Raw genomic sequence first — 23,385 nt, forward strand, 5'->3', positions numbered from 1 at the left:
AAATGACTCACAACCTTAGATACCACATTAATTGATTTATTGGGTGAAGTTTTCCAATGTGCTTTCCAACTGATAGTGGCTCCGAATCCCAGTGAGTTCCTTTTAATGAACGAATGACACGTGTTGACAATTTAAACCAGATAATTTACAGACAAGATAAATATTCTGTTTTATTGTAACTTTAGTGTCCAGGAGTTAAAAATGACTTATTTTCCTCTAATGTCTGTTTGACTCAATGGTCCCCAAATAACGTTTTGCTCGGGTTTATTACACACTTTGGTTAAAAATGTGTCCAAGCACACGTACAAGACAGTTAAACTGGTGGAATTTTAAAGTAAAAATCCAAGTTAGAAAATACCATATTTGGACCGGATTCTGGATATTTGCTCCAAAACAGAATGGGCCCTCTGGATATAATCCTTCTCATCGTGAGGAGCGATGCTTCCGTATTTTTTTTGGAACGTCGAAAGGGTTATTGCAGCTTCAGTGGGAGTGTGTGTATATGTAAATCCAAATCCCTCCTCCCAGTACCTCCTCTATTATGTCATTCGGTGAAAAAAATAACTATTTTTCAAAGCCTTCAACTTTTCAAAAGAGTTTTAACGCCGAGGGAGGTGTAAAGAAACAAGGTAGTTGACAAACGCCGCTGTCGCTCACACAATGGGTGCATCTTTTTAACCTGCTTAATTATTTTTTAACGTTATCTAACTTGGCAGATGGATATCTAAACCCGCTCTGGTTAATACGGTTTCCAATTTGTGTTATTTTGAGAGGGGTAAAGGGAGCCCCCCTTCTGGATCCGACACCCGGAGCGTTGGTTTGTGGAACTCCAGAGGCAGGAATTTGTTTTCGAATATCTTTAACCAATCGATGGGACAGAACGGTAGGGGTCACGTTCGCTGCCTTGCCGCTGTGTAGCTGAGGGTTTTTTCACTTGGCAGCTGCCGATGATGGAGGGCAGCGCTCGGCTGCCACTCTGGCTCTCCATTTCAGTCTGGGACGAGAGTTTCTGGCTGCCCCACAATGTCAGCAGGACCCAGCTGGAGGACTCCCAGAACCCGCTCTACCCCCGGCTCAAAGATCTGTACTTTATTCTGCCCTGGACCTGGGCGATCTACATGTTGAGACTTCTCTTTGAAAGGTATGTGAATGGTGGTGGTGGGGAGTGGGGTTAAAAAAAAAGGAGGGATGGCTCTGGTGGGGGGAATAGAAAAGACATCCATGGGAAGAGTGTGGCAAATATAAGTGTATACGTGGATTCTCATTGGTACCTCCCCAATGTTACAAAGTTCTAATTACTTGAAAACACTTTTTTTGGTCAATTTCATTTTGACCCCCCCCCCCCCCGCCCCAAAGAAAACTATCCTCATAATTAGGAAAATAAAACAAGGCTGGGTCAGCTCAGCTCGGAACTCCCAACTTTTGAGATGTCTTGGCGATTCTTCGCCGACAGACGTCGCCAAGCAGTTGCAGTTTATTTACATTGTCCACGCTAACAGAGTGATCTGGTGTTTGGAATCTGGCAGCACAGACCGTTGGACCCATTATCTGATGCTGACTCCTGTGAAAACTCCTCTCCCCACCCCCACCGTTTGGTTCGACACCTCGCCTTTCTTTGCCCGAGCCGTGCACTTATTATTTTCCCGTTTAAGTTTACACATCGGTTTCATTTCGTTCAGCACCTACTTACAACCCAGCATCAGTGTGGCGCTTCCCAATGTAGTAAAAGCACTGCACAGGGTGTGACCAAAGCAAAGTTTGACACCGAAACAGAAAATGCTGGGGAAACTCAGCGGGTCTTGACAACAGCTGTGGAGAGACAATAGAGCCAACCTTTCGAGACTACCAAAGATGTCAATGTCTTTAAGAGATAGAGACCTGGGCCAATCTTTCCAGAGTCTGCAGCCTATCTGGGTTCACTTCCTTTCCCTTCAGTTGCTGCAGGTCGCCAATTTCTCCCAGAATGAGAAAAGAGAGGGGGAAACATTGGTTGGTTGACAGACACGAAACGTTAGCTTTATTCTCTGATGCTGTCAGACCTGCTGAGTTTCTCCAGCATTTTCTGTGGTGTGTTTTAGATCCCAGCATCCGCAATCTTTTGCCTTTTATCTTAAAATTTGACATTGTACCCTTTACAGAGATGGTAGGATGGGCAGCCAAAGAGGTGGGTTCAAGCAGGATCTTAAAAGGGAGACAGGGTAGAGGGGCGTAGGTAGTTTTAGGGAGGGTCTGGCCACCAATAGGAGGGTGATTTGAAGTAAGGTTTGTGCAAGGGGGCAGAGAGATCTTTCAGGGACTTGTAGGGGAGGTCAGAGTTGAGATGGAGCCAGGATTTGTAAACAATAATGTAAATCTTAAAATTGAGGTATTGCTTACACTGGAGCCAGCAGAGGTCAGTGAGGTGATAGAATGAACGGGGCTTCTTCTGAGTTGGGGTAAAATACAGAGTTTTGGATGAAGTCTAAGTTTATGGACTACAAAAATATTTTTGTAATGACACAAAAGGCACCAATCACTCAAGGGATTAAGTAACGTGTGTGTTTATTTATTTAAACAAGGCAGGTAAGAACATGTGTCCAAGCTTTCTATCCATGTGCACATCAGCAGAGAGCTGTGTGTACTCCCAGGCCTAAGTGAAACCAAAGCTGGATCACAGGATACCCTTCCCTCCTAGTGATGGCATACTGCTATCCATTTAAAGGCATGTTACAACATCACCCTTTTTAAAGACACATTTCCACCCCCACCCTTCCAAAAAGTTGAACTATTTAAAATGAATGTTCATGTTTTGTTAACTTAAGGATATAGAACTGAAGAATCAATGAGCCAGCTGGTACTTAGAATCATAGAATCCCCACAGTGCAAAAGAAGACCTTTCGACCCATTGAGTCTGCACCGACCACAATGCCACCCACGCCCTATTCCTGTAATCCCACATTTTTACCTTCCTAATTCCCTTGATACTCGAGTCAATTTAGCATAGTCAATCAACCTGACCCACACATCTTTAGACTGTGGGAAGCAACTGGAGCATCCGAAGAAAACCCACACAGACATGGGGAGAAGCAAATTCCACACAGACGATGACCCAAAGCCAGAATTAAACCTGGGTCCTTGGCACTGTGAAGCAGAAGTGCTAACCTTTGTGCCACCCACAAATCTGGTACGCCCAGTTCTTGTTAGAGTAACTTTGTCTGGAAGTTTCTTTAATTGTTGACAGTGATCTGTAGGATTGGCATTTTTGGATCTCGCTCTAGGTTGGATTTGGAATCTTATCCTTGATGCTTTAGGACTGTGCAATGGATCTGATATGCAACTTTGTGTAATGACTTCATAGGATCTTGGTTCATAGAAATCATGGTTCATAGAATCAGTACCTTACAGTACTGAAGAAGGCCATTAGGCCCATTGAGTCTGCACCGACCACAATCCCACCCACGCCCTACCTCCATATCCCTGCATATTTACCCACAAATCTCTCTAATCTACACATTTCAGGACACTAAGGGCAATTTTTTTTTAATATGGCCAATCAACCTAACCCGCACATCTTTGTTCTGAACAAATCCTTGTCACCTCAGCCAATTGGCACGTTCCTTCTATGGGATTCTGGATATGAATTTGTTTTCCCAACTGCAAACCTAACAACTCTGTACTTGCATTTTTATTGTGCACACTAGCCATCTTTTGCAGTTTTAAAAGTTGCTCTCTTTCTGAGAAAGTAAATGGGTTAGAGTAGTAAATTGATGCACACAAATCTGCCGAACATGAGCTCAGTCAGTGTTGGAATAGATGCACTTCAAGGTGTCACTGTCAGATGTCACATTGCAACGTGTAAATCTTGCTTGGTCAGTCATTTTGAGAAAAAGGGATTTTCACCATGCAAATCATTTGTTCAACCAGGCTATTGGATCTAGGATAATGAGGAGAAGTAGTGTGATCAATAGCCCACTTCTCTTTCTCATCCTGAAATGGTTTACCAACAAATTGTGAACAGTTATCTGTAGTGATTTCTTGAGGCACACCAAATATGTGAGTATGAAAATGCACGATTCTAAACATTAAAGCTAGTGATGGCACTTGCACTCCAGGACTATGGATCCTGCAAATGGAATTGGTTAACTTTTGTACGATGAAGTTACCCAATAGAAGGTTTTGTCCTGGCCTTCCACATATGTGGTATGTGTATTTTAGAACCTGTGGGGACAGAATGTGTGGACTTGCCTTGAAGGTTGCCAAGGATGGATAATTTGAATTTTGGCAAAGATGATACGACTGTCTGTTTTCCACTAGTTTGACAGTGCTCTTTGTCTAATTGTTCACATTTTTGGTTGTCAATCATTTCACAAATGTATTTCTAATGGGATACTGGGTGATCATTCATATTGTTTGAAGATATCTATTGATATGGTCTATCTGAGTCGGTGCACTGCCCTTTGTAGCCTTATCAACCTTTGTTTTAGTTCACTGCACTAAAGTGCACGGTTAATGGCCTTTTCTGCCTCTTGCCTTGAAAGAATTGCTGGAAAAATGGCATTCACTTGGTACTTGCAAAAGGCCACACATCTCACAGTGGGTCTTGCTAGGTTTGGGTGTTGTAATGAGTGCATCAAAAATTGGGTTGTATTTGAGTGGATTTCTTTCTACTTGCCATCATCTTTGTGTAGCTCTTCAAAGCTATGTGTTGTGGGCTTATCTAGCAGGTCTTCTTAGAACATTTCCATGAGAGCAGATGAAATCACTGGTCCTGTTTTTGAAAAATCACAGTAGTATTCTTTTCTCTGCATCTCTTGATGAAGGGTGTATAGATTCTGCAGACTTTGTTGAAAGTACATGAATTGTAGTTAACGAATGCACAATTTTAACCTGATTCTGAAATGATCTTCCAACATAGTCCAGATCTGTTGGGGGTCCTTTTGGCTCTTCTGTTAATCCTGCTGTGTTCAGCCAATGTAGATCTTCACTCCCAGTTGTTAGGCAAATTATTACAGCTTGCTTGTCGGGTTCAGGGACATCTGAATCAAAGCACCACAGCTTTGTATGTTGTTTTAACCTTTGAATTTGAATAGCAGGTCAGCTGCATCCCAATTCAAGTTGGGAAATTTGCAGACACTCTGACCCTCCTCCTTGTTTTATTTAGTTTATTGTTCAACAGCTCCCAAAGCCACCTCCTTTTCTAATGCAATGGGTTTGTTTCTTTGACTCTCCCTTGCTCTCTATCAATCCGGCCCACACTGTGGTCACTTGTTCATCTGACTGAGCCAACCTGCTGCTGGTCCCCTCAACACTGTCCCATTCAGTGAACTGACAGGCTATGCGTTGCAAACTCACCATGAGGGAATCTATCTGTTTACCAGCTTTTTTTTTAACTTTACACTATCCCGGGCTACGTCTACACCTTTCTCTGCAGTCATCATGCTGTGATTTCAAGACTGTCTGCATTGTGAATTCACTGTAGTCTGACCAAACCATAAAGGGTCATCTCATACCTTGTAGCATGATTTAAGACCGTTAACCATATTGTGCCTGTACTAAATCTGTACTGCTGCCACTCTGTTTGATCACTACTGAACACTATATTGTGTTTTTATAATGATATAAAGTCACCAATCACTTATGAAGGGATAGGTGTACATGTTATAGATTCATTTATTTAAACTAGACACAGAAAGGCATTCTAAACATGGATAGAAAGCTAGAAGACATCAACAGTGCTGCATCTGCTTTGTTCTGCTCCAGATCAATGTGAGACAGAGGTTGGATAACCTGACACAGTTCCTTTCTAGTGATGGCATACTACTTGCTATTCCTTAAAGGCAGGAGGCACACCACTGGAACAGGCAAGTTTAGAGGTAACAAAGATATGGATGAGGATTTCAGCAGCAAATAAGTGGTGGCAGCCAGAGGCTGGCAAAGTTTAGGAGGTGGATCTAGGCAATCCTGATGTTGGAACAAATATGTGAATGGAAGCTTGCCTCAGGGTCAAATAGAATGCAAAGGTTATGATTCACCATAAGGCAGCTGTCAGGAAGAGGGGTGGAATCGGTGATTTAGGAGCAGTGTTTGTGATGGCAACCAAAGACGATGGCTTCACTCTTTCCAATATTTCACTGGAGGAAATTTCTACTCACCCAGTAGTAGATGCCAGACAAGCTGTGTGCTGGTTTGGAGACAGTGGAGGGGGCTACAGGATGGTGAAGTACAGCTGGGTTTCATCAATCGTGGAAACTGATGCCCTATCTTTGGATGATGTCACAAGTGCAGATGGAAGCATTCAGATGAGAAATAAAAGGGGAAGCCAAAGGTCACCAAGTTAGTTTGCAGATACAGCAAGTCCTACTTAATAAAATTTTATTGTGAGGGGAATTGAATATAAAAGTAGCAAGGTTGCACTTCAGTTACACAGGACATTGGTGAGGCCACATCTGGAGTATTGTGCACAGTACTGATCTCCCAAATTAAGGAAAGATGTAAATGAGTTGGAAGCAGTTCAGAGAAGGTCTTTTGGAAGAAAGGTTGCACAGGCTGAGTTTTATCTGCTGGATTTTAAAAAAATAAACGGCGACTTGATTGAAGCTTAAAATCCTGAGAGGTCTTGACAAGCTGGATGCAGAGAGGATGTTGCGTCTTGTGTGAGAATCTAGAACTTGGGATCATGGTTTAAAAATACTGGGGTTTCCATTTAAGGCAGAAATCAGGTGAAACTTTTTCTGAGTCTTTGAAACTATCTTCCTCAAATGTCACTGGAAGCAGATTTTCTGAATGTTTTTAAAGATGTGGTAGATTCTTGATAAGCAAGGGGGGAGTGAAAGGTTATTGGTGGGAGGTGGAAATGCATAATTTAAGTTACAGTCTGATCAGCCATGATCTTATTAAATGGTGGAGCAGGTTCAAGAGGCCAAATGGCTTGCTCCTTCTCCTAATTGGTTTCTTTGTAAATAATGGTGAGGGAGCTGAAAGAGAACCAATTGCTGACGATTCTCTTGCTTTGATCAATAAATGGTGACTGGATAATGGTGATTGATGAGTACAGTCCTGCCTAGCTGGATAATGGAGGAGAGGTATCAGGAGAGGACAATGTGGTTAATATGTCAAATGCTGTTGACAAATTGAAAAAGATAAGGAGGAATCATTTATTATTATCACAGTCACAAAGGATGTTATTTGGGACATTGACCAGTGTCACTTCAGTACTGCAGCAGGAATGGACACCATTAGAGGGATTCAGATTTGGAGTTTCAGGACTTATGGGCATAGATTTGGAAGGTGCTGACACACTTCAGGACTTTGGAGAGGAAAGGGAGGTTGGAATAATAAAGCTTGTAATTAATGTTTGTCACGGTTAATATTTTCCAATGGATCATGAAGCTCCAAAAATCATTTTGTAGAAATGTTTGGATTGTAGTCCCAGTCAAACCTCTGAACACCTAATAATGATAGACAATACATGTTATTGAATTGCATTTAGTATTAAAATGTTATTTTGATTGCAATGTTTTTCCCTGTTTTCTTTCCTGCTCACTTTACCTAAAGGCATTAGCTGGCAAAACATTCTGGTGCACCTCATCCAAATACCCAGTATTCATTGGTGACTTGCAGCTTACATGAAGAACAAAGAACAGTACAGCACGTGAACAGGCTGTTCGGCCCTCCAAGCCTGTGTCGATCATGCTGCCTTAACTAAACTTTAAAAAAATCTTCTGCCTTTGTATGTCTCTATTCCCTCTCTATTTGAATGTTGGGGTATCACAGCCAAAGCCCGTCCCAGTTTTGCACAACCTCATGTCTGCGTTTTACCAGTAGTTCCTGAATAACAACCATAAATCAAACCTGGACCCTCAAAGCTCAGCTATCTCCTGGGACCAAGGTGTGAAGTTTGCAAAGCTAGTAAAGTCAAGGTACATAAAAGGTCACATCACACACATAATACGCACACTGGCTAAGTCAGGGTCCACATGACTTCAAATGTTTTTTCACTTCAGAAAGTATGAGACATACGTGGATGGTTGAATACATTTAGGGAGCACAGCCTATAATCTCATCTATTACTTGGGTAGACGTGGAATGTTGGATGCCGGATATAGATATGTAAGCAAGTTTCAAATTTACATTGGTGCTTGGTATTGAACTGCATATTTAAGTATATATTTTTTCAATTTCCCTTAACCAGGTCGGACACAAGGGCAATCCCCACTCTGCATTGTGTTGGTGATCCAAAAATTGGAAGAGATCTAAGAAGGGCTGCTGATTCACTATTATCACTATTCATAGATGCAAGGTGGATGTTTCCGATGGTGGGGGGGTCCAAAACCAGGGGTCACAGTCTGAGGATTCAGGGTAGACCATTTAGGACGGAGGTGAGGAGACATTTCTTCACCCAAAGAGAGGTGAGCCTGTGGAATTCATTACCACAGGAAGTAGTTGATGCCAAAACATTGGATATATTTGAGAGGCGGCTGGATGTCGCACATGGGGCAAATGGGATCAAAGATTATGGGGGCAAAACCAGAATTAGGCTATTGAGTTGGATGATCAGCCATGATCGTAATGAATGGCGGAGCAGGCTCGAAGGGCCAAATGGCCTCCTGCTGCTCCTATCTTCTTTGTTTCTATGTGTCTATCCATTTTACACTATCACACAGTCAAAATTATTCCTATTGTCTCAAGTGAGACATGAGTAATGGCTACTTGGGTGAGGAACTTTTCCCTCTCTATTTAATGAGTGCTGAGACTGATTGTATTGCTAACACTGCATAGACTAGGAATAAAGTTTAGGAATTTCCTGCTGTAAATGACTTACTAATTGTGCCAACTCATTAATCCATGGAAAACCCTTGTCAGTAATTTTCTATGATCAGCTGGAGTACATGGAAATTGAAAGCAAAACTGAATTTCCAATGAGAAACCTCTTGCCTCTGTCCAGTTGTCACTTGCCCCATTTGTAAAAAGACTTGTGTATTAACTTTGCAGGGCCAACTCATTACTCAAATATGCAAAGACTTCTGGTTTTTGTTTACTTTTACTTTTTCAACAATTGAACCAAAGCTCCAGATTGTGAATAGCCCTGTCACATTCTCACCAAAGTGATTCTCACCAAAACAGAACCATAGAAGTTGACAGCACAGAAGAGACCATTCAACCCATCACAGCTATGCCAGCTCAATGAATGAGCAGTCTTATTGCATAGCTTTTTCAAACATTTTGGCCCAAATCATAGAATCATTAGAGTGCAAAAGGAGGCCATTTGGCCCATCAAGTCTGCACTGACCACTCCTCCACCCAGGCCCTATCCCTGTAACCCCACATATTCACCCTGTTAATCCCCTGACACTAGGGTCAATTTAGCATGACCAGTCAACTTAACTTGCACATCTTTGGAGTATGGGAAGAAAGTATGGGAATTACCCAGAGGAAGCCCATGCAGACGCAGGGAAAATTTGCAAACTCCACACAGACAGTGACCTGAAGAGCAACCAAAGGAAACCCATGCAGACACAGGGAGAATGTGCAAACTCCACAGAGACTGTGACTCACCCTGTGAGCCCACCCTGTGGCCCAAATCTTACGGTCAATCATGCTGGTGGGATTTTAGCTGGGCACCAAATTCTCCGACCTTGCTGCGGTGGGAGTGTGGCCTGAACGGCCAGCAAGGTCGCGCCCCTTGTTTCAAATGTTTCTCCATTTTCTTTTTTAAAAGCTACCAGTAGCAATTTCAACAGAATTATAGTGCCTTTAATTTGGGGAAACGTACTCCAAGGTGCTTCAGAGGAATGGCATCAAACAAAGTTAGACACTAAATCAAATAATGATCTATCAGGCTAAACGACCAAAAGTCACAGATTTTTTAGAACATTGTAAATGAGGTGAGAAAGAGGGAGTGATATTGGGAGGAAATTTCAGAGCTTAGGGCCTAGACAGCTGAAGGCACAGTTGCCAGTAGTGGAATGATTTACTGTTACTCCTGGTATGCCTTGCACTTCCAGTATTTCTCTCAGTTTATTGAAGTAAGTTCTGAACATTTTCCTTTGGACTTTTGGTGAGGATCTTAAATTTATTCTCTCAAGTTACAATTTCATAAGAATGATTTTTCCTTATCTAACTTATCTCCTCTTAACCATCTCTACTCAGCTGAAAAATGCAGCAGTTTCCCTTCATCTCTATATACCTATTTGAAAATTTGCACGTCTACCTATTGTGTGGCACTCACTAAAATTAAAAATATATGTTAAAGGGAACCTAACAAATGTATTAGTTTAATATTATGGCATGGTGGCACAGTGGTTAGCACTGCTGCCTCACAGTGCCAAGGATCCGAGTTTGATTCCTAGCTTGGATCACTGTCTGGGTAGCATTTGCACATTCCCCCTGTATCTGCGTGAGTTTCTTTCGGCTGCTCCAGTTTCCTTCCGAAGCCCAAAGATGTGTGGGTTGGGTGGATTGCCCCTTAGTGCCAGGGGGATTAGCTAGAGTAAATTCAGGGGGCTAGGGCCTGGGTGGGATTGTGCTCAGTGCAGACTCGATGGGCTGAATGACCTCCTTCTGCAATGTACGATTCCGTTATTTAATTTTATGATTATCTCTTGGCTATTGTGTCATGCAAGACAAAGATATAGGATCAAGCTTACGTTTTCCCCACTTGGTGAGTTCCAGTCTCTACTGTGTGTCAAAGTGAGTTTCTAGGCTGAGACATTAGGGAAACTGGGAGAGAAAAATAACTGGAAGATAAATCCCCCAAATAGAGATTATTTCAGACTATTTCACACTATTGACAAACACTACTGGTAGAATCTAGAGCATTAGTGACAAATATCTCTGGTAGACTATAGTGCGTCAGTCCTGCATTTGTTAACACCTTAGTGTGTCTTCTCATGGTTTTGCTCAGTATTAGCTTACTCCTCAATGTGACTTCCTGCGTGGATTTTGATTTTGTACTTCTGATTTCAGAGTCCAAATCACTTGTGTAAATGGCGAAGGACAGTAATCCAAACACTGACCCCAGTAGAGCATCGCCTCCCAACTCCCTCCGTTCTGAGTAACTCTCTCAAATCTCTACTCTTTGTCTTCTTGTTTCTTCACCAGTTAGGTTTCCATTCCACTACTTGTCCCCCTGATTCTAAATGCTCTAGATATTAGTCATGAGTCTGCTATGCAGCAACACGTCAAAGGACTCTTGAAAATATAACATTCGCTGCATTAACCTTGTCGACTCTTCCTATGACTTCAAATAATTCAAGAGTGATCTCCCCAAAATCACAGAATCTCTACAGTGCTGAAGAAGGCCATTTGTCCCCTCGATTCTGCCCTGGCTCTCAAAAGAATATTCTACCTTGTCCATACAATCACAGAATCTTTTCAGTGCAATGTGTTCTGTATGTTCTTTATTTTCACTTTCTAGATGTTTTCTGTACTATCTATGAGTAAAGATTCCATTATCTTTCCTACCACCAACATTGTCAGATGGCCTTCAGTACTTTTCTACCTCCCCTTTTAAACATAGTAGTAACATTACCTGTCCATCAGAACTTTTGACACTTTACCTTTGTGAGCAGAATTTTTATACATCTATGTATAACAGGCCTCTGCTATCTCTTCCCTAGTTTCTTTCAGTATGTGTCCTAAGTTTTCAGTATCTAAGTTTTCTATCAACTAAAATATTCTGAGAATTTTTAAAGAATCTCTTTCAACGGCATGCCCATCATGTTTTTCTCTCTATCTCAGTATTCATCCAATATGTTTTATTATTAGCTTGGTTATTCTTTCTTTTCAGCAGAATGTATTTCTCACGCACCCTATTGATTATCCATTTTAAGAACATAAGAACATAAGAAATAGGAGCAGGAGTAGGCCATCTAGCCCTTCGAGCCTGCCCCGCCATTCAATAAGATCATGGCTGATCTGAAGTGGCTCAGTTCCACTTTCCCGCTTTCTCCCCATAACCCTTAATTCCCTTGCCTACCAAAAACCTATTCACCCGTGTCTTAAATATGTTTAGCGAGGTAGCCTCTACCACATCAACGGGCAGAGAATTCCAGAGATTCACCACCCTTTGAGTGAAGAAGTTCCTCCTCAACTCCATTCTAAACTGCACCCCCTTATCTTGAGGCTGTGCCCTCTAGTCCTGCTGTCTTTTCTGAGCGGGAAGAATCTCTCTACCTCTACCCTATCCATCCCTTTCATTATCTTATACGTCTCTACAAGATCCCCCCTCATCCTTCTAAACTCCAACGAGTACAAACCCAGTCTGTTCAGCCTCTCTTCATAGTCCAACCCCCTCATCTCCGGTATCAGCCTAGTAAACCTCCTCTGCACTCCCTCCAAGGCCAAAATATCCTTGCGTAAGTGCGGCGACCAAAACTGTACACAGTACTCCAGCTGCGGCCTCACCAGTGCCCTGTACAGTTGCAGCAAGACCTCCCTGCTTTTATATTCAATCCTCCTCGCTATAAAGGCCAGCATCCCATTTGCCTTCTTGATCACCTGCTGCACCTGCAGGCTGAGTTTTTGCGACTCATGCGCAAGGACCCCAAGGTCCCTCTGCACCGTAGCCTGCTGCAGTTTTTCGCCCTTTAAATAGTAGTCCCTCGTACTATTATTCTTATTTTAAAAATTCTCACTGCTTTTCTCTCTCTCTCATTTTTATTAATGCTTGTCAGTGTTTAAAAAGTGCGTCACTAGTTCCAGCCTTAGTATTGTGGTGGCACAAGGGACTTGGGTTCGATTCCTGGCTTGGGTCATTGTCTGGGCGGAGTCTGCAAGTTTTCCCCATGTCTGCGTGGGTTTTCTCCACGTGCTCCGGTTTCCTCCCACAGCCCAAAAGACGTGCTGGTTAGGGTGCATTGGCCATGCTAAATACTCCCTCAGTGTATCCGAACAGGCGTCAGAGTGTGGCAATTAGGGGATTTTTACAGTAACTTCACTGCAAGTGCTAATGTAAGCCTACTTGTGACACTAATAAATAAACAAACTTAAAATCCCTCCATAATTAGTTTTACTGCAATCTGCTGTACTTTAAAGTAACATTCTCTCACCAGCATCACTGGTTAGCCCTGCATTTATTGCCCGCACTTGATTGCCCTTGAGAAGGTGACGGTGAGGCACCATGTAGTGTAGCAATGCTCACAGTACTGTTAGTTGCTTTTATTTTAGCTATTTACATGAACAAGAAACATTTTACAACCCTATGGGGAAAGAGCAGAACAGTGTGTCTCTTGTAGAGGCAGTGGGGGTGGGGGGGGAGGTGTCGGTTAGCTCATTTGGCTAGTTTGTATGTTACAGGATGATGCCAAAAGTATGGGTTCAATTCACAAACCAGCTCATGGAGGTCTGCTTCCTTGATTTATTCAATGCTTGATGCAAAGAGGTGCCCCTCAAGCCATATAACCATGTTTAAGAGAGAACCCTATGGCCCCTCGTGCACGATGGCTACTGACTGACTTACCTTCAGAAGGCCAGCACACAAGCATGAATTAAATGACTTCCTCCTATGCTGTATGATTCTATGACAACAGATCATCACTAATGAATAGTAGTGTTAGACTGTGGACCACGAGTGATGGATTTATTAGCAGATAACTTGTTTGTCATTGGCTAGCTTTCTCCCTTCCTGTCGATCTCCTGTAACATTTTCTTTCCTCTGGGTGAAAGTATGGTCTGGAATACTATGAACAGTTTTGGTCCCCTTATCTAAGGAAGGATATTCTGGCATTGGAGGCAGTCTAGGGAAGGTCCTTGTAATAGTGAAACCCTTTAAGGGAATGAGATTTCAAAAGGTCACATGACCCGATTGGGTCAAAGAGCGGATAATCCCAGGGCTGAGCGTGGGCTTTCCTGGGCAGAATTGATCCTGAAATTTTAGAAGACAGTAGCACACCTTAGTACTCTGTATGTAAATATTGTTGCTGTTCAAACCCTGCTCGGTTGTTACACTGGCAACGAGGACCATCAGAAGCACCTTTGCATCGCTGTGGAAAAGAGGAAACATGCTCACATAATTGAAGTCAAACCTGTGAGTCACCAGAGTGCCTCTTGATGGCAAATTGGAACTCTTTGATCTTAACTCTGGAGATTGGGTTCCATATTTTGAACATCTGCTGTACTTCTTCCAGGCAAATGAAACGGTGGGGGGAGAAAAAGAGGAAGATCATACTATGAATAGCCTGTGGAGCCTCAGCTCATAATTTAATCAGGTCACATCTGAGATGAAGTCCATGACTATCTGTGCCATAATAGAAAAGCTAGTTTATTGCTCTGCTTTGAAGAATTAGTTTCAGATAATGGGTCAGCATTTGCCAGTGCTGAGTTTTAACACTTCATGTCAAATGGGATCAAACGCAAAAATACTGCACCTTACCACTCTTCCTTGAGTGGACTCGCTGAATGTGCTTTACAGACCTTTAATGTAGCTATGAAAGCCAAAATTGGTGCATTGCCTCATTTACTTACGGAGCCATACCACGCGTGACCATAGGACTAATGCCTGCTGAGTCAATGATGAATCATCAGTTAATTACCGGATTGGACTTGGTGTTCCCAAATTTGGCAGGGAGGGTGGAATAAGACAAAGTGCTCCAGAGAAGAATCATGGTGCATCAAGGGATAAGAAGACATTCGAAGTTGATGGTCCAGCGTTTGTCAAAAATTTTGGAAATGTAACGAATGGTGGCTAGGTGTTATTTGAGGTGGAGATAGAGGAATAAATACAAACAAAAAGCATGTGGATCATTTGAGGAGATGGGAGTCACTGCAAGAACCAGAGGATATTCGCTCCGAATATACCTACCAGTAATGTTGTTGTTATCAAGGAGCTGAAGAAGTGAGTCAGCCTGAAGAAAGGCCATGTACTGTCCTGGTAGGAACTGAAGCAGAAATGAGCACTGACGCACCTTGCAAGAAGGAAGTCAGGTTTCTGAGAATCCAACTGAGACTACCGCTAGTGCTGAGACACAACCTGTTGAGCCACGTCACTCCCAGCGGAAGAGATAGACGGAATTTAGAATGAACTATGTTAAAAATATTTATTCTTGACATTGCCTTGTAAATGGCTTAACGTCTTGTAGTATTTTGTGGTAAGGGAGGAAGGATGTAGTAGCAAGCCCCTTTTTTTAAGGGGCAAGATTTTGGAGGGTCATGTGATCCAATTGGGCAATCAGGCTGAAGAGCAGGTCACCCCAGGGCTGAGCATGGGCTTGATATTGGAGCTGCAGAAGTCGCTAGCACTCTGTATATAAGAATAGTAGTTCTAATAAATAGATTGTGGTTCAAACCTGGTGGTCGCCAATCAGTCAGATACTACAGTTCAAGAGATTGATGATCCTGGGTAAAGAGGGATTTTTATCTGAGGAGAGTTTGAGTAGGTTGTCCCTGTAGTCATTGCAGTTTTAAGTTTATTTATTGGTGTCACAAGTAGGTTTATATTAACACTGCAATGAAGTTACTGTGAAAATTCCCTAATCTCCACACTGCAGTGAAGTGAAAATCCCCTTGTCGCCACACTCCGGCATGTGTTTGTGTACACTGGGGGAGAATTTAGCATGGCCAATGCATCTAACTAGCAAGTCTTTTGGACAGTGGGAGGAAACCGGAGCACCCTGAGGAAACCCATGCAGACACATCTGAATCAGGTTGAGAATGTGCAAACTCCACACAGACAGTGACCCAAGCTGGGAATCGAACCCGGGACCCTGGTGCTGTGAGGTAGCGGTGTTGCCACTGTGCTGCCCCTTGCCACCATGCCATCCCTAGAATGAGGGGCAACCTGATTGAGATATATAGCATTCTCAGTGGTCTTGACAGGGTAAATGCTGAGAGGTTATTTCCCCTTGTGGGAGAATCTGTGACCAAAGGACATAATCTCAGAGTAAGAGGTCGCCTATTTAAGACAGATGAGGGGTTTCTTCTCTCAAAGAGTAGTGAATCTGTGGAATTCTTTAGTGCAAAGGGCTGTAGAAGGTCATTAAGTATGCTCAAGACTGGGGTAGATTTATTTTTAATCAGTAAGGGAATTGAGGGTTATGGGGATAAGGCAGGAAAGTGGAGTTGAGAATTATCATATCAGATCAGCCACAGGGCAGCACAGTGGTTAGCATTGCTGCCTCACCACACCAGGACCCAGGTTCGATTCCCAGCTTGGATCACTGCCTGTGTGGAGTTTGCATTGTCGCCATGTCTGCATTAGTTTCCTCCCAGAGTCCAAAGACATGCGGGTTTGGTGGATTGGCCATGCTAAGTCGACCTTAGTGTCAGTGGGACTAGGTTGGATTATGGGGATAGAGTCATGGGTGGGACTGTGATCGGTGCAGACTCGATGGGCCAAATGGCCTACTTCTGCCCCTATGTCTTATGTGGTTTTAGGCTGTTTCTACCAATGGCACTCTGTAGTTACCTACAAGACAGGGGCATCAGACCAGCGACTAGCTTTACAATTTACCCTTCCTCGTGGGAAAATACTTAATCCAACTATCTGAGGTATTGAGCAACGGCTATGTTGAAGTATGAACATGTGTCAATTCATGACGTAAACCAATGACAGGAAATCCTCCTTTCCTAAATAATTCAGAATCCTGTCAATAGCAGAAAGGATTTTCTTGGTCAAATTACCATCTCTTGGTTTTATAAATTCGTACAACTGAGTGCAACAAGTAAACTTTGATGCTAAAACCATAATTATTATTTCAATTTTTTTTGTGTCAGATGGCCTTTATCTGGAGATACACATGTATTTGAATGTACTATATATGCATGCTATACACAGTGCAAACCTTCTTATAAACATGGGGCTCATATATTAATATCTTATTGCTGTGAGATCTCGACATTTTATAAATGTTGCTTTTAGTTTAATAAGTTCAGTATGAGTTTTAAGAGGTACAGCAGTATCTGACGCAATCTGCAGTAGACTCTGACAAAAGTCATGGTCTATTTTGATGGGATCCACTTTAGTCCCATCAGATGTGGAATCACATAGACAAAGGGTCATTTTCATTGTATTGGGGGTGGCACAGTGGCTAGCACTGTTGCACCACAGTACCAGAATCCTGGGTTCAATTCCAGCCTTGGATGACTGTGTGGAGTTTGCACATTCTCGCCCTGTCATCCTAGGTTTTCTCCAGGTGCTCCAATTTCCTCCCCACTCCAAAGATGTGCAAGTTAGGTGGATTAGCCGTATTATATTGCTCCTTAGTTCCCAAGATGTGTAAATCGGTGGGGGGGGGGGGGGGGGGGGGGGGGGGGTGGGGGGTGGGGGGGGATGGGGTGGGATTAGTAGAGTCAATGTGTGGGTTGCGGGATAGGTAAGATGCTCTTTCAGAGTTGGTGCTGACTCAGTGGGCCGAATGTCCTCTTTCTGCACTGTGGGGAAACTCTGCACTTGCTGGTGTGCTGTTACTTGTGCTTCCTGGTGTATTTCAAAATTTCTGTTTTTTTTTAATGCTTTTAGATTTATCGCAACACCATTTGCTAAGTTCCTCGGAATAGACTGCAGGCCAATCCAGAAGGCTCAGCAAAACATTGTTCTGGAAAAAGTATTCAAAGATATAACTACGGTGAGATTATATCAATGAGTTTTGGAATTATTACAAGATAAAGTTTTTTTTGTGGAATGTAAGCTAAATAAAATATCTTTGCACCAAACGTTTCCAAATATAGAAGAGGAACTCCAACACAACAGAAAATGCTGGAAAATCTCAGCAGGTCTGACAGCATCTATGGAGAGAGAACAGAGACAATGTTTCGAGCCTTGATGACTCTTCATCAGAGACATCAAGCTTTGGCTCTATTCTTTCTCCACAGATGCTGTCAAACCTGCTGAGATTTTCCAGCATTTTCTGTTTTTGTTTCAGATTCCAGCAGTCGCAGTAATTTGTTTTTATCAGAGAAAATGAACTGTGTTTCCAAAATCAAGCATCTCATCTCACACATAAAAACTCATCAGGAGCAACTTTATATAATTGTTTTAATGTAGAAAAAACATTCCAAGGTGCTTCGGAGGTATGTAAGTAGGAAACAAAATGGAAATGGGCCCAAGACTGAGATGTTGGGAGGGCGATGAGGTGGGTTAGGATGCGGAATTCAAGAAGAATGATGAGGGAGGAGTTTCCAGAATATAGGACTTAAATGGCTGGGAAGTGTGGTCAGGGGTGTCACAGTGGTAAGCACTGCTGCCTCACAGCGCCGGGCACCCATGTTTCTCCCCATGTTTGCATGGCTTTCATCCAGATGCTCCGGTTTCTGCCCATGGTTGGGTGAATTGACCATGCTAAATTGCCCCTTAGTGTTTCAAGATTAGGAGGATTAGTGTGATAAATATGTGGGGTTATGGGGTAAGGGTCAGTGCAGTCTTGCAGTGTAGGAGTTCTATGATTCTTCTATGAAGGGTGGGAGAGATTCCTGGTCAGCCATGTGATGGAAAGAAAATTGGAGCTTGTACTGTCACTATACATAACTCCAGACTAGAATGAATGTAAAAGTACATGTTGTCCCAGCAAATCGGACTCCTCTAGATGCTGGTTGGCTCTGTTTGCTGGTGGATCAGATTGGTGCCAACATTGGGTTTGATCCTTGTTCCACTGGGGTGAATTTGGGAGCAGAGTCCTTACCTTGCATGGGGTGGAGGTTGTGATGCTGTGGGTCGGATCTGCCTTTGGCCAGAGAATGAGCACAAAGTGCACCAGTACGTTAATAGGCAAATTGTAATTCGGCTAAATAGCTTCTGACGTTTCCTTGAATTTTATGTGGCTGTTTTTTTAAATGATTTTGTAGGAACCAGGTAAAAACCATCTGACTCGTTTGGCAAAACAGCTGGATTGGGATACAAAGAAAGTGATACAATGGTTCAAGCTGCGGAGATACCAGGACAAACCAAGTCTGCTGACAAAGTTCTGCGAGAGCATGTAATTGATTCTTGCGATTATGATGTTTTACAAATACACATTCGGATTAGGAGCAGGAGTAGAGCATTTGACCCTTCGAGCCTGCTCCACCATTCAATAAGACCATGACTGATCTGGTTGTTATCTCCCACCTAACCTCAAATATTTTATCCCTTTCTTTACAAAGGGTCTACCTAGCTCTGTATTTAAAAACATTCAGATTCTGCTTCCACTGCCTTTTGAGAAAAGGAATTCCAAAGCCTCACCATGCTCTGAGATTTCCTTTTTCGTTTCTGTTTTAACTTTATCCTAGAAACCCTACAGTGCAGAAAGAGGCCATTTGGCCCACTGAAGTCTACACTGACCACAATCCCATCTATTCCCTACCCCCATATCCCTACATATTTACCAGCTAATCCCTCTAACCTACACAACTCAGCTAAGGGGCAATTTTAGCATGGCCAATCAACCTGACCCGCACATATTTGGACTGTGGGAGGAAACCGGAGCACCTGGAAGAAACCCACGCAGATACAGGGAGAACGTGCAAACTCCACACAGACAGTGACCCAAGCCAGGAATCAAACCCAGATCCCTGGAGCTATGAAGCAGCAGTGCTAACCACTGTGCTACCGTGCCACCCACGGGCAATCCTTTATTTTTAAACAGTGACTCCTTTGTTCTAGATTCTGCACAAGAGGAAGCATCCTCTCCACATCCATGGCTCCTTACCCTTCTAAACTGTAGCAGATAGCGCATCTGAGCACGTCTGAGCACTATCATATGCTGCAGATTTACACAGAAGAGGAGCGCAGGAGGAGGCCATTCGGCTCTTCGAGTCTGCTCCGCCATTCTTCATGATCATGGCTAATCGTTCAACTCAATAGCCTAATCGTGCTTTCTCCTTAAAATCTTGATCCTTTTTGCCCCAAGAAGTTAATCCCTTGTTCTCTGCACTTCTTGTCCTCAGTCAGGCAGAGGCCAGAGACCCAAGCGGAAGAAGAGTCCTGGATAGGCTCTGCTCTTGCACACTTCCGAGCATGGAGGTTCCGGTGAAAGCATAAGAGCTTTTGGTGGGAAGTCTGCTGGCCAGGGTGGCAAAAGTGAAAGAAAAATTATGGGGCTGTGGAGAGGTGGAGCAAATTAGTCAGTAATTTAGCGGGATAAATTTTAAAATGTTAACTCTCATTACAGAAAGGCCAATTACTAAGAACATTTCATGACTGCATTGAAAGATATGCAGGTATAGCAAAATCAAAATTTTGGATGGAAATTGGGCTTTGTTGCACCCGTTTTAATAGGTGCCCAACTTCAGGGACAAACACCTGCACCCCAAAGGCAAAATGTTCAACCTGAAATTGGATTCGGTCATTTTCTTTTTAAGTAGCCCTGACAGTCACCCACAAACAGTCATGATGGCCCTTAAATGTCGAGCTTAATGCCGGTTTTTGGTCCTCCCTCAGAAATAGGGTTGACCTGTCTCACTCAGAATTCTTCGATTGACCTAAGCAATGGCTGCCAACTACAAACACGTTTGCAGTCTTCCTGAGGAGTTGGAACACTTCATAACACTCCTGCCAGTTGCAATTGGTCTTTCTCTGGCATATTCCCTATCCCCACCTGCTACTGATCTGGGATAACTCCTAGTGAGGCAGGGTAACTGAAATTAGTTGCTGTGAAAAGGTGAATTCCCCACAGAAGTGTGTTGCTTGTCCACACTATTTAATTGAGGCCTTGACCTACTTCAGACCAGCACTGTTCCAGGTCCAAATATAACCTTGCATATTTAAAGAGAATTAATATGAGTTCTATCTTGGTCCAGCTAAAAATTAAGTAGGCTAGGTAAGCCAAATCTTCCACCATTGCCAGAATCTCCTTCTCTAAGTGGGCTTGCCACTGAGAACAGGGTTGTCCAAGCCTCCAGCAATTGATGACTAATCTGGAGGACTCTAAGCAACCCTTGGGGCATAACATGTTAGAAGTGACATACATTGATATCTGGGGACCTGTTCTCGGGGAACCATTCTCTGCAAACAACATGATCAAACCTTGTGCCTTTTTTGAATTATCCGAGGGCTTGGGAAGCCTATAGTTCCCCATTATCTTCTCCATAGCAACACCTTGGCCAATTGACTTGCCAACCAATCAGCATCCTTTTCTCCAGGAGTATGAATTGCTGCGATCGTTCAAAGTTTTGGTATTCTTATATTTGCCTTAATGAGCGCAAGACGCACCTCCCTCCTTTCAGCAATATTTAAATTCTGTACAACTGAATATTTTTTCTTTATTTTTTACAAATAATATCAGATACAACGCAAAAAGTGTGCATTTGACTAGCAGTCAAAGTCTTCATTTGGGTAATAAATAGACTATTTCTAATTGATTTGGGAAGACAGTGCATGGTGAATTAGTTGTGTTGGTTCATCGAATGGAAGGACTGGGAGAAGGGATGGTTGGAGGTATGTGACAACACCTCCCAGGATTATATCCAACCAGATGTGACAATGTTAACTGAGACTGGGCAATAAATACCCAAGAACCTATACAGTGCAGGTTGCTCCATAGGATAGTGCAAAAAAATGAATTAATTTGCAGAACAATGGGCCTTTATTGTAGTGGTTTGTCATATCTGTGGGCAGCATGGTGGCAGAGAGATTAGCATTGCTGCCTCACAGCACCAGGGGACCTGGGTTTGATTCCAACCTTGGGTGACAGTGTGGAATTTGCACTTTAAAATGTATTTATTAGTCACAAGTGGGCTCACGTTTACACTGCAATGAAGTTACTGTGAAAATCCCTTAGTCGCCACGCCCCAGTGCCTGTTTGGGTACACTAAGGGAGAATTTAGCATGGTCAGTTCACCTAACTGGTACATCTTTGGACTGTGGAAGGAAACCAGAGCACCTGTAGGAAACCTACACAGCTAGGGGGAGAATGTACAAACTCCACACGGACAGTGACGCAAGATGGGAATCGAACCCGGGTCTCTGGTACTGTGGGTACTGTGAGGCAGCAGTGCTAACACTACTGTGTTACCGTGCCGTCCCATTCTCCTTATGTTTGCATGGGTTTCCTCCAGGTGCTCCGGTCTCCTCCCACAGTCCAAAGGCCTACAGGTTAGGTGGAATGGCCAAGCTAAATCGCCCCTTAGTGCTCCAAGATGTGTAGGTTAAGAGATTAGTGGGATAAATGCATGGGATTATGGGGATAGGGCGGGAGGTGGGCCTTGGTGAGATGCTCTGTTGCAGAGTTGGTGCAGACTCAATGGGCCAAATGGCCTCCTTCTACACTGTAGGGATCCTATGAAATCTACTGGCATGTAGTACCCCAAATAGAGAATGAACAACGCTGAGCAAATAGTTTAAAATGCATGCATTTAGGTTTTTTCTAAAATTGAAAGAATATGTTTCTGTGCAATGTTGCATTTAGTAAAGCTTTGATTTTCTTTTTGCAGGTGGAAGTTCACTTTCTATCTATGGGCTTTTTCATTCAGTTTTTATTACCTGTCAAAGGTAAGGAAACAACTCCATGTATGATTTTGGCTAGGAACATGTGCTGGTACGTGCCACATATAAACTTTTGGGCTGGGAGGGGTGGAATGGGGGAAAAGTATTCTTTGTCCGTTTTCTCCACTTTTGACCGTCTCATCTCTTGAAGGTGGGTTGCTGCATGTTGGCTTATGGTTCCATTGGCATGAGTCACCACCTGGTGAGGTACCTCAAGTGGCACTTACTGAGATCTGAGCCGTGACGCTGCCTGTCAGCGAGCTGTTTGAGTGGAATCTGATCGCCTTTCACGCAGTTTCACATTCGCAGCAGACCATGAGAAGTGAGATAGCGGGCTGATTCCATCCCCCTCTCCCCGCGTGACTCCCTCCATCCTTATTTTGTAACACTTGAGGCAAGGTGCAGCCTTGGCCCCTTCTGTTTTCCTGGCTGAGAATGGGTTCACTCAGTTGGATCATAGTTTTTGAGGCTATTATGACCAAGTGCGAAGGGGTGAACTGGCTCCCATCTATTCAACCTCCTCAGTTGGTCACTACAAATGCTTAAAATTCTTCTTCACAAGAATATGTTTTTTCCAAATCAGAATGTAATAACAGTGCTAAGCGGCTAGCACTGTTGCCTCACACCACCAGGGACCCGAGTTCAATTCCGGCCTCGGGTCACTGTCTGGGTGGAGTTTGCACATTCTCCCCGTGTCTGTGTGGGTTTCCTCTGGGTGCTCCAGTTTCCTCCCACAATCAGGTTAGGTGTATTGCTCGTGCTAAATTGCCCTTTAGTGTCCCAAGTAGGTTAGATGGCTTAGCATGGTAAATGTGTGGGGTTATGGGGATGGGGTGAGGTAGAGTTTCCCCCCCAAAATCCAAGGATGTGCAGGTTAGGTAGATTGCCCCTAGTGTCAGGGGGATTAGCAGGTTAAATATGTGGGGTTACGGGGATATGACCTGGGTGGGATTGTTGTTAGTGCAGGCTCAATGGTCCAAATGGCCTCCTTCTGTACTGTTGAGATTGTATGA

The 23,385-nt window shown here is 43.3% G+C and overlaps 1 protein-coding gene across 1 annotated transcript in view; it reads left to right on the top strand.

Moving 5' to 3' along the window:
• Window positions 1–552: 552 nt before the first annotated feature.
• LOC145359204 (ceramide synthase 6-like) overlaps window positions 553–23,385 on the top strand; it is a 44,672-nt gene continuing 21,839 nt past the window's right edge. Inside the window, exons 1-4 of the mRNA XM_080213674.1 lie at window positions 553–1,141; window positions 17,435–17,540; window positions 18,757–18,887; window positions 22,321–22,378. Of these exons, the coding sequence (XP_080069800.1) occupies window positions 948–1,141; window positions 17,435–17,540; window positions 18,757–18,887; window positions 22,321–22,378 (489 nt within the window). The 5' untranslated portion in view covers window positions 553–947. The remainder of the gene's footprint in view (window positions 1,142–17,434; window positions 17,541–18,756; window positions 18,888–22,320; window positions 22,379–23,385) is intronic.

The sequence above is a fragment of the Carcharhinus amblyrhynchos genome, chromosome 27, assembly GCF_965287045.1.
Source record: "Carcharhinus amblyrhynchos chromosome 27, sCarAmb.v2.hapA, whole genome shotgun sequence".
NCBI classification, from domain to species: domain Eukaryota; kingdom Metazoa; phylum Chordata; class Chondrichthyes; order Carcharhiniformes; family Carcharhinidae; genus Carcharhinus; species Carcharhinus amblyrhynchos.